Genomic DNA, 15,423 nt, shown 5'->3' with positions numbered 1-15,423 from the left:
AAGTACTGGAGCATCCAAGCTCTGCAACAGTTTCTTCCCCAAGATAGTCAGATTACTGAACACACTGATGCCCCCCAACATCCATCACTGCACACCTGCACTTTAAATTTTTTAGTTTTTTGAATGCTACTATAGGACCACAGCCTTCATGTTCTGTTTACACTACCACCACAGTTAGAATGATCCACCACCCAAATAATACCTGCTGGGTGGTGGTCCCGTGGGGATCTTACCCACTGAAAAACAAGGTGAAAGCTCACAAAGTATGCAGAGAAACAGATACACTACAGTCTGTAATTGCAGGACTACAAAAAATATGGTAAGTGGAGCTGATAAAATAGACAATAATTACAGAAACAAAGATGTGTATTTAATGAAGTGGCCTGTCAGTGTGTAACTATCAGAAGTGCACCCTGCTAAAAAGTAACTTATTGTTGTTGTTGTTATTTCTGTTTACTGGTTAAAGATACGTGTATGTGTTATTGTGTTATTCTGTGTTGGCAGGCATAGGAGTTTTGTGTTGGGGGTTGGTCACCATCAAGATGAAGCTTGTGGCCAGTGGTGACCTCCCCAGCAAGTTCAGTGCTTTGTGTGGGGCTCCATTGTGTGTTAATCTATGGCCAAAACTACAATATGATACCCATTCATGTAATGACAAAGACCACTTGACTTGACATTTTATAGTCGAGGATACATTTACATTGTTTGTCTCTTGGGGGGGACCAAAAAATACCCAGACAGTACCCTCTATTCTGAAGGTGCAGATATGCAATATTAAATTATACATCTATTTACCTGAAACAGGGCTGTTGAATCCAGGCTAAAACCATCTGATCCTGGCTGCCTTACTAAAGCCAAAGCCTGAGGGTCGTCAACAGCTAGCAGAGCATTGAAGCTAATGCTACCAAACGTCCTGGCCTGAGTCTCTGGCTGAGCTTTGTCCTGTAGACAAAAGTAGATTAGTATGGCACCAGACAGTTTTACCATGATTTATATGACATAAATCTATGCTGTGAAGACAGTATTTGAATACATAATGATAATAATAGTACAGAAATACTTACAATGATCTTGAATCTGTAGAGCAGTGATGGAGCATCTGCCAGGCAGCCGTATTCAAAGCCATCAGGGTTGTACTTTGGCACATAACCATCTGTTCCCGTACAGATGAACACCTTCTCAATGTTACAGATGAATGAGTCTCCAAGGTTCTGTACAGGATCCACCATGACACGGCCATAGATAATATCACCTGAATGGAATAAGAACCACATCTTAAGCATTTTTTCATTGATGTAAATTTTTTCTTCAATTTACTGTAAGCATGTAAACAAGAAAACTGTACCTTCAATTCATGGCATAATGGTAGCATATACAGATTATAATGAGATTAAAGTGAAATGTACTGTGCTTTACCCTCAGAGAATGCAGTGTCACTCTCTTGTCCAAAGCCCATGGAGCCATCTGACAGCCACAGGGTTCTCTTAGATAACAGCAGCATCTGTGTGTTCAGGCTGAACTCTGCTGCTACTGGGTCACTCACCTACAGGCAGACACATATCATGATAATATCATTTGGCTGCTAGTAGGAAATGATGTGGTCTTGCATTTCTGAAACATTCTGGCTGTGAGAGCTCTGAGAGCCGGTCAAGCTGAAGCTGACTGCTTGAGAAGCGTCCTAACCCTGTTGTTATTTCGCCATAAAATCAAGTTTTTTTTCACAAACCATATCACTCTGCCAAGATGTCATTGCTAAGCAAGAAGTTTGACAGCTGTAGGAGATGCTCAAGCCACTTGAGTGTTTTCACTTCTGACTACGACAGCCAATTTGGTCAGTCTCTGAAGATGAGACGACACTAAATTTCCAAACCGTCATCACCACTGAACAGCTTTTCAGTTGGCAGCTGTGATAGCTAAACAACCTGGAATTAGCCATAAATGAACCAAATACTATTTGCCAAACAATCAGGCTGTAAGATGCTTTACAAACTGGCTGAAAAAAAAAACAACATTAATATTGATCTAGCAAAAATTGACAAAACTGAACTAAACTTGATATTGTGGCAGTTTCATGGCTCAGTCTGATTTGGTCAGACTCTGAAGATGAGATACATGTTTGGCATATGGTACTTTTCATTAATTTCTGGCTAATTCCATGTTGTTTAGCTGTTCTTCTGTCACAGCTGCCAACTGAAAGCTGCTCAGTGGTGATGACAATTTAGGTATTTAGTGTAAGGAGCTGGAGAACAAACTGTGTTTGTTGAGCGGAGCTTGTTACTCTGACGTAGCAACAAGCTGCTTGTTTACAAACTATAATTTGACGGAAGGAATTGCAAACATTAAAACATATTAAACAACACATTCACAGCCTAATTTATTAACTTCTTGCTTTATTTATTTAACTGTTGTATAAAAGCAATAGCACACTCGAGGTCGTGTGTTATCGCCATTACATCTCGGCTGTGATGATCTACGGCGACCAAATCAGAGCCGTGATGTTATTTCACAATAATGCACTCCCTCTCGTGTTCTATTGCTTAACTAAACCCCACTTTATGCCTATGGCAGTTGTGGAAATTCTTTGCTTGGGATTTAATTCTATGGAACTGAAGGTCATGGGCATTCAGTTTGGTTTTTCGGCGTTGCTTCTAACATGCACTTTTGTAGATTCCTTTCTTGCAATCTCTGTTGGAAAGAAACCGTTGGAATCTTATTGATGCATTTTTTTGCAAAGTGGTGAGCCTCGGCCCATCCTTGCTCATAAAGGACTAGGCTTTATCTGGATACTCCTTTCATACCCAAGCATGACTGCATCACCTCTTTCAAATTACTTCCTAAACATTTAACAGCGTTCTTAGTCTTAAAATCCCCCTGTGTTTTGGCCGTGTTGCATGTATCATGATCGTGTTGTATGTTTCAGAATGAGCGTATATTCACAAAAAAGAAGCTGATTAGATAAAACATTAATATACTGCTTTAGTGCTATTTTTATTGAAATACAGCTCAAATTAGATTTATAATCAATGATTTCTGTTTTTATGTGCATTTTACACACTGACTCAACTTTTTTGGAATTGGGTTTATATGTGAAAACTCAAGTTGCCCATTGCATTATCTCAAAATTTCATGATGAACAGACCAAAAGAAATGGTCCAAAAGCACTTGGGGAAAAATGCTGCTGCATTAACTTCCAACGTTTTTCCTTCTCCTATAATGTTACTGTTTTGGAGACGTGAGGAACAGCAACCTATGGGGTGAGTAGTAACATTTGTGCTTGCACTGCTTTTGGCTGTGTTGTTCATAAACATTAGACACTGAAAGCAAAGTTTATGTTTTCATTTGTAGCCCCATTTTGTCATTTTAATGACAGTTATGTGCACTTTCATGTCCGTGTAATGACCTGTTGGAAGCGTATGTCCAGGTCAAAGGTGACAGGCTCTCTGGGATTACACACTGGGGGCAGAGTGTACTCCACACTTGGAGGTGCAGTGCAGGGCACAAGCTTCACTGTGTAGGTTCCTGAATAATCCCTCACCTGCAGGAGAACATTTCAACAACTAGACATCAGGGAGGAGATCACTGAGACATACAATTGTATGCAAAACATATTTCTACAAACATTAAAGTGTGGTTACTTTATATTTGTTTAACTTTAACTAAAAGTCTGGTATGTGCAATACTTTGTCAGATTTTTAGCAGATATCACAGCTTATAAGCACTTATAAACACCCTTGCTATTGTTTCAAATTTCCGTGTTGCATGAAATGACATGATTAACTTTAATGTAATTAACTGATGCTGAGTTGAGCTGGAGTGATTCATCCAGTTGGCTGGTTCACTCATAACAGCTTCATTAATGATTGATATCAATTGAATGTTATGGCATCGGCATGTGAATGAGGAAGACGAGGGTAATTACTGACAGCGAAGTCAGAGACGAAGGTCCACTGCTGCATGGGCTGGTTGTAGGTGGGCTCACTCCTCACCAGGCTGAGGTTAAAGGTCAGCCCGGGGTGGTCCGCACACATTATCATGGAGGTCAAAGGCGAGGCTGGAGAGGCAAATGTAGTCAGGTCTGTTAGCACTGGTTGAACAAAGAACAGGAACAATGACCAGCTTCAAGGAGTTCTGCAGAGTTTTTTAACCTCATCTCTGTCCACTGCATCTGTAGCACACAGTCGACTGTCACGGTTTCGACAAGTTTCTCTGTACTTAGACCTTTTGACTCAAAACAAAGTTAGTAGCCGCCCCATTCCTCATCCCATTCGTTCAGAAACGGGACTCGCTTTCCAGAGTGAAGAATCTATTGTAATTATCAATGTAGTAATAAATAACAGGCTAACCCTGGTAGCCTTTAGCCATTCAGTAACAAATAAGCATGAAGGTTATTTTCACTGCTTTTTTAACATTTTTTACTTTTACATTCTAAAAGTTAAGAAATCATTTTATAAAAGGTTATAAAAGTAAACATTCTCTAATCTCTGTTTCATCCTAACAGCACAGATTGAGTGAAATGGCTGTTTCACATTTGTGTTATACAGTCACTTATTTTAATTGTTTCACGCAACTGAGCATCTTTCCAGTGGCTTCTAAATGCATTTGAAGTCAAATCGGTGTTCTGTTCTTCGCAGAGCTGAGGTTAAAAAAATGCTTAAGTATTTCTTTAATGCTAAGTACTCCTTTGAGACAGTCAACAACATAAGCAACATAGCTACTCAAAGCAAAATGTTGCTGTTAAAACAAAACCTTGAATAGTCATATTCAAAAGTTTGAGTGCCAAACTGCATGTTTCGTTGATTTTCTAATAGAAATAAAGTTAACACATCCTAACACATTTCTGCATATTTAAATGCATATTCACTTTTTATTTGCTTAAATTCAACATACTGGGAAAAATTAAACACGAAATGCTTTCGCAAATGGTGTGGCTCATTTTATTCTTTACATTTCCAAAATATTGAACTCAGCAAATAAACAGATATTGTGCACTACAATTTGCACAACTATATTTAATATTTATGAAAATGTTCTCAGTAGAGGATGTGTTGACTTATTTTAGTTAGAAGATCAACAAAATGTCATTGACTGGGGGCGGTCAAACTATTTTTTCCCCACATACTCTAAAAACACCAGCTGCCCTTCGCACTGTGTGAACTTTTCATGATAAATCTACTGACAGAAATGCTCAAAAATTGCTTGGAAAAAATATCTTTTTAGATTAAAATCCAATACATTGATCTTCTGTAAATTGACTATTTTAGAGATAAGAATGGCAATGAAATATTCCTGCAGTAACACGGTAGCAGTAGGGATTTGGGTGGAAAACAGTCCAATATGATTTTTGCATTTACATTTACGGCATTTTGCTGACGCTCTTATCCAGAGTGACTTACAACTTGATCATTTTACACGGGTGGGGGGGGGGGGGGGGGCAAGGTGGTGTTAGGAGTCTTGCCCAAGGACCCTTATTGGTATAGTGTAGGGTGTTTACCCAGGTGGGGATTGAACCCCAGTCTACAGCGTAGAAGGCAAAGGTGTTGACCACTACACTAACCAACTACCAACCACCATTTTTGAACATGAATATTACAATATATAATCAGATCCCACAGATGCTACACTCACCGGGGTGGGAAGTCACAAACAGTCCCCTGAAGCGGGCTTCTGTGCGGAAATTAACCACCAAACGGCCATGTTCATTAATGCGCATGCTTGTTGGATACAGAGCTCCTGAAAAACAACAACCACAGCAACATATGTTTTTAATAGCACTCTTTCTGCCTCTAGATTCATAATGTCTGTTCAATTACTTAAGATAAAGAGTATAATCCAGAAACAAAAATATGTTATCAGACTGAGCAGTCAGATTAATGGAGCACTGAGAATAACACGTTAACACCTAACAAAAAGCTGACATCCCATTAACTCCTTAACCTAGAGGCTCATTCTTCATTTATTCATCCAATTCAACATCTCACTTCAAAAGTTAAAGCTGGTACCGAACATGGTCCCACTTTATATTAAGTGTCTCTAATAACTGTGTTGTAAGATGTGAACAACATATGCCACAATAATGTAATTACTAACGATCATCACCCTTATAGAACTATACCTTATGTAATTACATATGTGTATCAACTTCAGTTGTTATATAGGTACAAAACAATTACAGTGGTAATTATAGAATAATAATTAATGTGATGTAATTAGGTTACTGGGTTACAACACAGTTATCCCACAGTGATTATGTAAAACATAAATATAATATTATGTAAATAAACAACTTTTGATCTGTAGTGTATCAAAAAGAATATATTAATTACATGAGGCAAAACTGATATTGATACACATATGTAATTACACAGGCTGTACTTCTGTAATGCATCTGTATCACTACAAATACTACTTAAATACTACTTAAATACTACTTAAATAATCAGTAATTACAGTGTTGTTACATATGTTATTGATGTGTAACTACACATCTATTAGAGACAATACAAAGTGGAACACAAAACACTGACTGTTTCTGGTAGCTTAATTGGGTTTGTATAGTAATTCAAAGTAGTTTTATGAGGTTGCTATGGTCTTCTTTGGTCGTTACTTGGTGGTTGTTAGGTGGTTATTAAGGTGTTGCTAGGCTGTTGCTATGGTGTTTCTTATTCCAACACAGAAGTATACATCCATCTTTTGTCCATCATGCAAGTATGTTACAAAGACCTTAGCAACCACTTGGGAGAGCATGGCCACAACATAACATGTTAGCAACCACCTGGAATAACACAGCAACAGCCTAGCACACTTTATCAACCACCTCAGATACCTTAACAACTGCCTAGCAACACCTTATCAACCAAATAACAACCATCAAGCAACAAAATAACAACATGCTGAAACACGATAGCATGGCTGAAATTACTATATGAACCCAACTAAGTTAATAAAAACAATCAACAGTGTTCTGCAAATGCTTTGACGCCTTTTTATTCATGAACCTTCCACTTCTAATTAATCTTAAGACTTGCTATTATTCAGTAGCTACAATAAATGATTTGGTTCTAACTATGAACTGATGTTGTTCTTAGAGTTAAAACAAGATTTAAGTGCAAGAGATACAGTGATCAAAACAAGCAGTACTACACATACTGTTTTACCAGTGCTTACAGATACCTCTAAACTGTTTACTGTAGATGATCGATAGAGATTACTGATATAGAGTTATCTATACATGCTTAGAGCCTTATCTGAATCTTGCCTTGTAACTCTGCCTCCGGGGGGCTGCCAATGCCATCCCTCCACAAGATGGCAGTGTCGTACACAAAAGTGAGCCTGAGCTCAGACTGTAGGTCGAAGTGCTGCCACCCGCCCGCACCCACTGGGGAGTGGAACACATAGGACACATGCAGTGGCACACGCAGGGTCACATAGGACTGCACCAGATTCAGCACCTGCACAAAGAGAGACAACATGTCAATTATTAATACACTTCACATCACAGAGGTGAAATTAAGACAACTATCTATGATGTGGTGATAATAAACGATAAACCAAAAGCATAACTCAGCAAAGTTCAGGAATCTTCTTAAAAATGAAACTTTATTGATTTTTTTAATTTCAATTTTGTTTTTTGGCTAAAGTAGATAACTCCAATAGTCATTTCATGTTTTATAGTTACACAAAGCCACTTACTGGATACAGATTTCTTTAAAGTGCAATATTTAATTTTCTTTAATATAAAACAAGCAGGTAAAGAGCTGAAAACTGCAACATAAACAGTCCATTAATGAGCAATATTAAACATCTATAAGATCAGACCTCAGAAAATGCGGAATCTCAACCACCTCACTATATAGTGCATCTAAATTATGAAAGTTTGGCTTTTACACCCAAATATTACATTTTATGTCCAGTATGAATTGTGCACACAAGGCTGAATCCAGAGCGGTTCTTTGTTAGGAACACTTGCTCTGTTTAGATGCAGTAGCCTTTATTTTAAGACCTATGTACTGCACTTTGTAGGAGGGGGGGCGACTTGTGAGGTTCTGCATAAAGAAGTGGTGGAGCGGTGGAGCCTGTTGGTTGAGTTGGCTCAGGCCACAGCTGTCTTGTGGAAGGTCAGATAAATCGTCTTTCCCATCTAGCCTATTTTATGAGCAAAGATATATCCTCCTGGGAGGATATGTCCATTTCAAAGCTGCAAGCAGTGCCAGTTTCCTTTCCTTTCTTCTTTTGCATGAAATGGAACAAAGAGGGTGCAGGGCACAATGTTTACAATGGGCAACAATGTTTATAAATCTGCTGGTGTTCGATGGACTTTCCAAGAATGAATGAATTTTTTTGAGGTGTTGTGGCACTGACAACAGCAAACATCGACCCTGAGCTGCATGGTTGAATCATGTAATCTGTTCCAGAGCCAAATAATTTTTTTTTTTGCTAGAAATTCTCTAATTAGTAATGCTGGAATTATAGAACGACCAGAAACAGAAAACTGGTAAACAGAAATAAAGAGCCATCATGACAGCCTCTTGTTACTATTAGTAGAATTATAACAATAACTAATATTCTTAATTTGTATAGCATCTTTTTCATACCCGTAGTCACTAATGGTACCCTTGGTTTTTAAATTAGCAAGATTTATTGGATATTTGCTTATCTAAAATGAAAGATTGGTTGGGGTCATGGCAAAATGTTAATAAAAAATAAAATAAAACACAGCTGGCCCACGGATTTGTCGAGATTTTTTAATATGGGCCTTTTAGTGGTTGAGTTGACAGCCCTAGTCTAAGGTCTGCTAGTCTAAAATAACTGATAATAAATAACTATGCTAGTTGGCATTTTGTAAAATTTAATGGTCAATATTCTCTCTACCACTAGATGGCCTATTTGTCTAACTATTCATTCTGTTGGGGGCCAAAAATCTACACCACATCATATTATACATACTTTCAGTTACCATTAAAGTACACTAAATATAACTGGTAACAGCTGCATTTGTCTCGGACAGATTGCTAAATATTATAACTTAGTCTGACGTCCCCCATTTTTGTATGCAGCTGATGTGGGGCTCAACACTCGGCTCAGTGCAATACAGGTTTTTAATCATCTTCTAAAACTATGGATATGAAACTATTCTAAGCTCTGTTCTCATCTGCTAACTCTCCAGTCACTTTCAGTCTGCCGAAAGCCAAAGTGTCCGAAGGTTTAGTGCAGAGTGTGATTTTAAATTGGAAAGACTTCAGTGAAGCACACTAGCAGGGGCAGCTATGGCATGAGGTCTGCAGTCAGAGAACCTGGCCTTTGCACCCAGCTATCCTTTTATGACACTTGTCTGCTTTAATTAACTGCAGAGAGAACTGTTAGAAGTAGTTTCCATGGTGAGCACGAATGAGCGGCCAGCAGAGGCATGTGCGTAGCCAGTGTGGAGAGCGGTTTAAGGGGTGCCCCTGTCCACCATACAGCCATAAAACAAAAGAGGGCAAAAAACGAAAAGCGACACTGAAGTCCCTTTATGATCCCAGCATGAATTTACACTCACTGCTGAAGAAAAGCAAACAGTGGGCCTCACGGGACTATATGGGTGTCCACAAAGACCCCGGAGTCACCATCTGTAAACTTCAGTAGTCAACCAGTGCTGTAACAGACTGGCATATTTTTACAAGAAGTGTTTTCCGTTTATTGGCTGTACTAGGAGAGTGGGTCATGCACACTAAATGGTGGGTTTTACAGGTTTTAAATGAATAGAAGCAGCATGAGTGGGGAAGAAAAGAGAAAAAGTGGAACAATAAGTGGCTTAAAGTGACAGCAATTTAAAACCATTAGAAAAGAGGCTGGATTTTATGACTCAAAGTTGCAGCTGACCTCTTGTGAGAGGCGACTCTCTGTTAGACCTTCAATAAAGTTATATGTGTCCTCTGAATTCATCAGGAACAAGAGTGAACTTGTTTAACAAAGATACAGATAGTAAAAATTTAAAGCTGTTTATTTTACTTCATTCCAGTTGTAGATGTGAGGTGCATTTTAAACTGCCTCCAGCATTTATTTAAAACATTGATGTCCGTTGCTATGGAAAATTAGAATAGAAAACAAGGGTAGAGTGGAACATGTTCAACCTGGTAAAGAAAAAAAAAAAAACAAAGGTAAAAACAAAGAACAAAAAATTTAAAAATTGAAGTAAAACTAAAGCAGAATAAAGCAAAGACCCACGAGGGAGGTCATGCATCACAGTGACTTTAATTTTACAACATGTGAAGGGTATTTAGGCCTGCCGTAGAGAGGCAAAGTACTAAATTGATTAAATATCCAAGGTTCAATATAACTGTCTTAATATTAAACAAGCAATGTAGACATAATGTTACTTTGAACAGAATGTGTTTGTACAGAATTAATTTGAAAAAAAAGTTAGAAAAGTTTGGAATCAAATTGGTGACTAAAATGGAAACCAATGGTTTACTTACAATTTAAAGAATTATGGGAGCAAAAAAAACTAAGACTTAGTAAATATTTTAAATTTTTGAATACATTTAAAATTATTTACAATTTTCTTGCAAAAGCATTACTATCAGTTGCTGTTTGCTCAACAATAATTGGTCACTGCAATTATCACTGCACAGTTTTTATTATTAAAAGTTGATTGCTTTTATTGTAAGTTATGATTTCCTACAATTTTCTTGAAAGAATGAGCCTCATATTAAAATGATTTTATACATGTATCTGAATATGTACATGGGCCTAGGTTCGATTCTCTTGACAGGCGACCAGGGTCCTTTCTGTGTGGAACATGTTCTCCCTGTGTCTGCATGGGTTTCCGCACATAGTCCAAAGACATGCAGTCAGGCCAACAGGACATGCTAAATTGCCCCTAGGTGTGAGTGTGTGTGTGAATGTATATGTCTGTCTGTCTGTCTTCCCTGAGACCTGTCCAGGGTGTATCCTGCCTTCCACCAAATGACTGCTGGAATAAGCTCCAGCTCCCCCCGCAAGCCAGAAGGATAAGCGGCTTAGAAGCTGTATCTGAATATGTATATGGGCCTGGGTTTCATTCCCCGGCCAGGCGACCAGGGTCCTTTTTGTGTTGAGTTTGCATATTCTCCCCGTGTCTGCATGGGTTTCATCACATAGTCCAAAGACATGCAGTCAGACCAATTGGACATGCTAAATTGGCTTTCGCTCTGATTGTGTCTGTGAATGGGTATGTCTGTGATGGACTTGTCCTGTCCACGGTGTTTCCTGCCTTCCAACCAATGGATCACTGCACTCCAGCAACCGCTGACCCAGGAGAATAAAATGGCTTAGAAAATGTGAATGTATGTGTGCATAAACTAGGATTCCAGACATTTGTAATACCAGACTTTTGAATATGAGTGTATGCATCAATGTATCTTAGTCAGACAGACTGTAGAACTGAACCTATTCATTTTAAACATCATTAAAATGACTCTGAAATTTTGCTTTAATTACCCACATTAATTTACATACATTGTGATCACCAAGGGTGGTCAAGCCAAAGACAAAAATCAGTCTCCCACCTGCCCATCTGTGCCGATGGTCCCCCCGCAGTCGCTGAGCAGTTCGGACATGTCGTAATAGCTGACAAACTCCCACAGGCACGCCTCCAGGTGGAGGTTCCTGTAGAAGCGCAATGTGCTCTGGCCCCTCAGGGTGGCACTGTACTGGTAAGGCGCTGTGCCCCCGATGGCCTCTGGGTTGCGGGTGGATTCAGTGATGAACCCATGGCGTGTGCGCACCTCATTGTAGTCCAGCAGGTTGGAGCAGCGATGGTTACCCACTCGTGTCCCATCCGGACTCAGAGTCAACTCGAAGTTGGAAAGTGGACGTGTGGACACCACAGGGAGCATCCCTATCAGATAGAAATATCAGAGACTAGTTTAATGCTATTCGAGAATTAAAATTAGTGCTAGTTAGTTTTAAGGAGCCTTAAGTTTTAAGGCTCTACTCTTCTCTTTTCGGATTCGTTTTGGTCTAAAATAAAATGAATAATGCTGAAGCACTAAAGTCAAAGATGTGACCAATCACAAAGCAGCACAGATGATGTCACCAACTAAAAATGACTAAAACTGAGAAAAAGTGGATTCCTTTACTTAATAATGCACCTTAGCAGAAGTAAAAGTATGACTAAAATACTCAGGACAGTCCAATCCATCAATATTTTGTAAGTACTTATTGCTATCCTCCGGTTGTGGCACATTTGATTTATTTATTTATTTATTTATGGTCTGTAGAGGATTTGTAAATGACTGTATGAGCAGTGCAGCACAGGGAGAGGAAAAAAACAAACAAACAAACAAACAAAAAAGACTTTCCGCTGCTATTTACTCCACAAACAATCTGTCAAAGCTTCTAATCCTGCTAATGGAAGACTCTAAGATAAGAAAGCTGAAGGAGAGAGTTTCCTAAATATGTCTAAAGACGTCAGACTCCACTTTTGCTCAGAAACAGCTCTGTAAACTTTACACTTTATTCATATACATTTTATTTGAGAGCAGTTGCTTTTTTGTATACTGGTTTTGATACACGATTTTGCATAATCATACATTAAGTTGTTGGGAGTAAAGGCAGAGATAATGACAGACCTTTTGAATGATGTTTACTGTGATTGGCTGTTTCTTCTAAATGACGTACTGAAAGGACTACTGGGTTTACCCTTGTATTTCCCAGTTGATCCAGATTTGTGTGGGTTTTAGAGAGTAAATAAGGCAAAATAATGAGTAAGATTACTTTTTTTCTGGGAAATAATAGTTAAAGCGATCCCATTACAATCAGGAATTTGCAATGTATTACTTTTTTGAGTAACTATCTCAACACTGGTATCAACAAGATCAGGTCTACACTTCTGAATTTTTTCATTTGTCAAACAACAACAAAAACATGGCAAAAATGTAAAGGATGTTTATTCTCTCCACAAGATAAAACTGCACAGCAATCTTAGATTTGAATAAAACACATCCTCTTGTACTTTAGTTGAAATCCTGAGTGTCTTGTTCCAAAAAAAGCAAGAAATAATTTAAATTAAATCATAGTATGTTTTTTTTTTTTACTGCCATCAATACACCGACTTCAGAAGTAAATCTTCTTCACACAGTCTCTAAGTTCTTGAAAAATCAAGCACAAGTTTTACTCAAGAACTCTTACCGTCTATGTGCGGCATGGTGATGGTCAGTTTGATGAGGTTTGGATGATCCAAGTCTTCTGGTCCAGTATAACGGAGTTTGGCAGAGAAAGGCTCAGCGCCCACTGCGCCCAGCACTCGAGGCTGGCACAGACCTGCCAGAGGGCAACACAATCAGAGTCCACACAATCCATCAAAAGCAAACCCAGCCACGCCAAGGATTCATTTCAGTTCAACTGTCAGGATCAATTTAGTTATCAAGACCTTAGAGAGCTGCATGATAAAAGAGTGCAGCTCAAACACTGGATCATTTTCTAAGACCCACATTAGTAGTCATAGTGTTGGAACTGCAGTGGGAATAGAGATTCTCTATAGATATCTCTTTATGGGCTGCCTTCCCAGACACAGATTAGGCCTCCTTCAGGAAAGAAATGGATTTTCAAGAGAGAATCGCGACGGACATTGTAAACGAATTTGTGCCTAGAAAGCGCCTACTCACTTTCCAGCATTCATTCTCATTCACAAGGAGTTTTTGATATCTGTCAAAAAATGATTTGCCATTAACATCAGGGACTACAATAAATGTAATTAGTTTTAACTGAATTTTGATCGTGTACTTTAATTACATTTACTGCCTCCTTTTGAATTGCTTATACAGCTTTATTTTGCTTTTATGTATGTAAAACAGTTTGAATTGCCTTTATGTATGAAATGTGTTGTATTATAAAAGCCTGTCTTGCCTTGACGTGAACACATGGCTATGCTAGAACATTATGCTCCATTGTACATTACAAAAGTACCATAGTTAAACATCTGATGGAACGTACTCTGATGCAACCATGCGTCAGCCAATAAGAGACAGTCAGGGGTGAAGTTTCAGTCAGTCATGTCAATATTGAGTAAGATGAATGAAGACACTTGCTCTGGTAAGGCTGGTGTTATACACTGACACTTCAGTTGCTTGCAGCACACATGAAACCAAGTTTGAAAAGAATCATGTAGTTAGTTAAGTTTTCCTTAACAACTGATGATAACCAATGTAATTTACAGGGAACCTAATAACATATTTTTACTTTGCCCATCCTTCCTACTGCTGTGTTCTTAGCTATATGCTGCAATTTTTCTAAACCTAACTGTAAAAAAGCAAGTGATTGCAACCCTTCTCAGCAATTCTTAGCAACCTGGCCAAGACAGCACCACAACAAGCCAGCTACGGTAGCAATCTGTCATTTCTCTGATGGATATTGTCCTTGTGAATGGAGCCTTTGGCTTAATGTTTATGCACATAGTTCAGATTAAGGCTAGCACAGGATTAAATTGCACTGTTTACAGTGATCCTCCATTGAAGCTCATTTTTAATCTGTGAACAAGCTGCATTTATAGAGTATAATCTCCACCCACCCTCCTCTATGCTGATGGAAACAATGGAGCTGCTGAGCTCCAGACCCTCGTCCCCATTGGAGTTGACCGCTCTAGCTGCGCACTGCACCCGCGAGCCGGCCTGGAAGTATACAGAGTCCAGGGAGATGGTTTTGGAGGAGGTGAAGAAAGTGTCGAAGTCCACTTCCCTCATGGGGCTGGTGACCCCGTCTAGCCCTGTGGGAGCGCTGACGAGCCACCGGTATCGTGTCAGCGTGTTGTTGATAAGTTCGCCTGCACAAATGGAGCCGGTGCGGTCAAAGTCTGGGTACTTGGGGTTGCAGGCCTGGAGAGGGAGAAGATGTTTTAAGAAGATGTTTTAAGTTCAACAGGATGGGAGAATGACATCAGGGGACATGGCCCAATTGCAAAGCCTTATGTTTGACATGTGAACTCGATGAAATGCGTGAAATAAAGTCAGTTTGCAAATATAATCTGTCCAAATGCTTTCTACCACAATGAGTCTGAAAGGATGTGCAACTGCCAAAAAGCCACTACTGAGATAAAGAAATAGACAGAAAGAATATTTGTACCACAACATTGAAACTGGTCAGCTGGGATGTGGAAATAGGTCTGAATCGGGATTACGTGCATTGTGAGAAGATGAAAATGCAAACAACTGAAAACAACTTCAAAGACTGAACTTTGAAGGTGTGCATATCTGTGGATTTCAATAAAAACTGAAGGCAAAGAATGGAAGACAAGGGTGCACACATTAATCCTGAAAAATCTGAATTAATATTTAGTTGTTGAGGCTTTTGCGCAACTTTCTGTTAAATATATGTTCCTATTTGGCCATTTTGACTAGAAATTAAACAGATGAATGGGTGGTCTCTGACTTTTTACAGTACTCTGCATATGAAATGCATATATTATAT

General features: G+C 38.9%; 1 protein-coding gene across 1 annotated transcript in view; it reads right to left on the bottom strand.

The window, feature by feature from the left end:
* The window catches only part of frem2b (FRAS1 related extracellular matrix 2b), a 143,226-nt gene that overhangs the window by 5,484 nt on the left and 122,319 nt on the right, over nt 1-15,423 (bottom strand). Inside the window, exons 14-23 of the mRNA XM_017708604.2 lie at nt 14,528-14,831; nt 13,150-13,281; nt 11,526-11,857; nt 7,256-7,448; nt 5,626-5,730; nt 3,924-4,051; nt 3,401-3,535; nt 1,417-1,543; nt 1,065-1,252; nt 796-942 (exon numbers count right to left, since the gene is read on the bottom strand). Coding sequence (XP_017564093.1) covers nt 796-942; nt 1,065-1,252; nt 1,417-1,543; nt 3,401-3,535; nt 3,924-4,051; nt 5,626-5,730; nt 7,256-7,448; nt 11,526-11,857; nt 13,150-13,281; nt 14,528-14,831 — 1,791 coding nt within the window. The remainder of the gene's footprint in view (nt 1-795; nt 943-1,064; nt 1,253-1,416; nt 1,544-3,400; nt 3,536-3,923; nt 4,052-5,625; nt 5,731-7,255; nt 7,449-11,525; nt 11,858-13,149; nt 13,282-14,527; nt 14,832-15,423) is intronic.

Source organism: Pygocentrus nattereri, chromosome 17 (assembly GCF_015220715.1).
Source record: "Pygocentrus nattereri isolate fPygNat1 chromosome 17, fPygNat1.pri, whole genome shotgun sequence".
In the NCBI taxonomy this organism is placed as follows: domain Eukaryota; kingdom Metazoa; phylum Chordata; class Actinopteri; order Characiformes; family Serrasalmidae; genus Pygocentrus; species Pygocentrus nattereri.
This window is presented reverse-complemented; position numbering and strand designations above follow the sequence as displayed.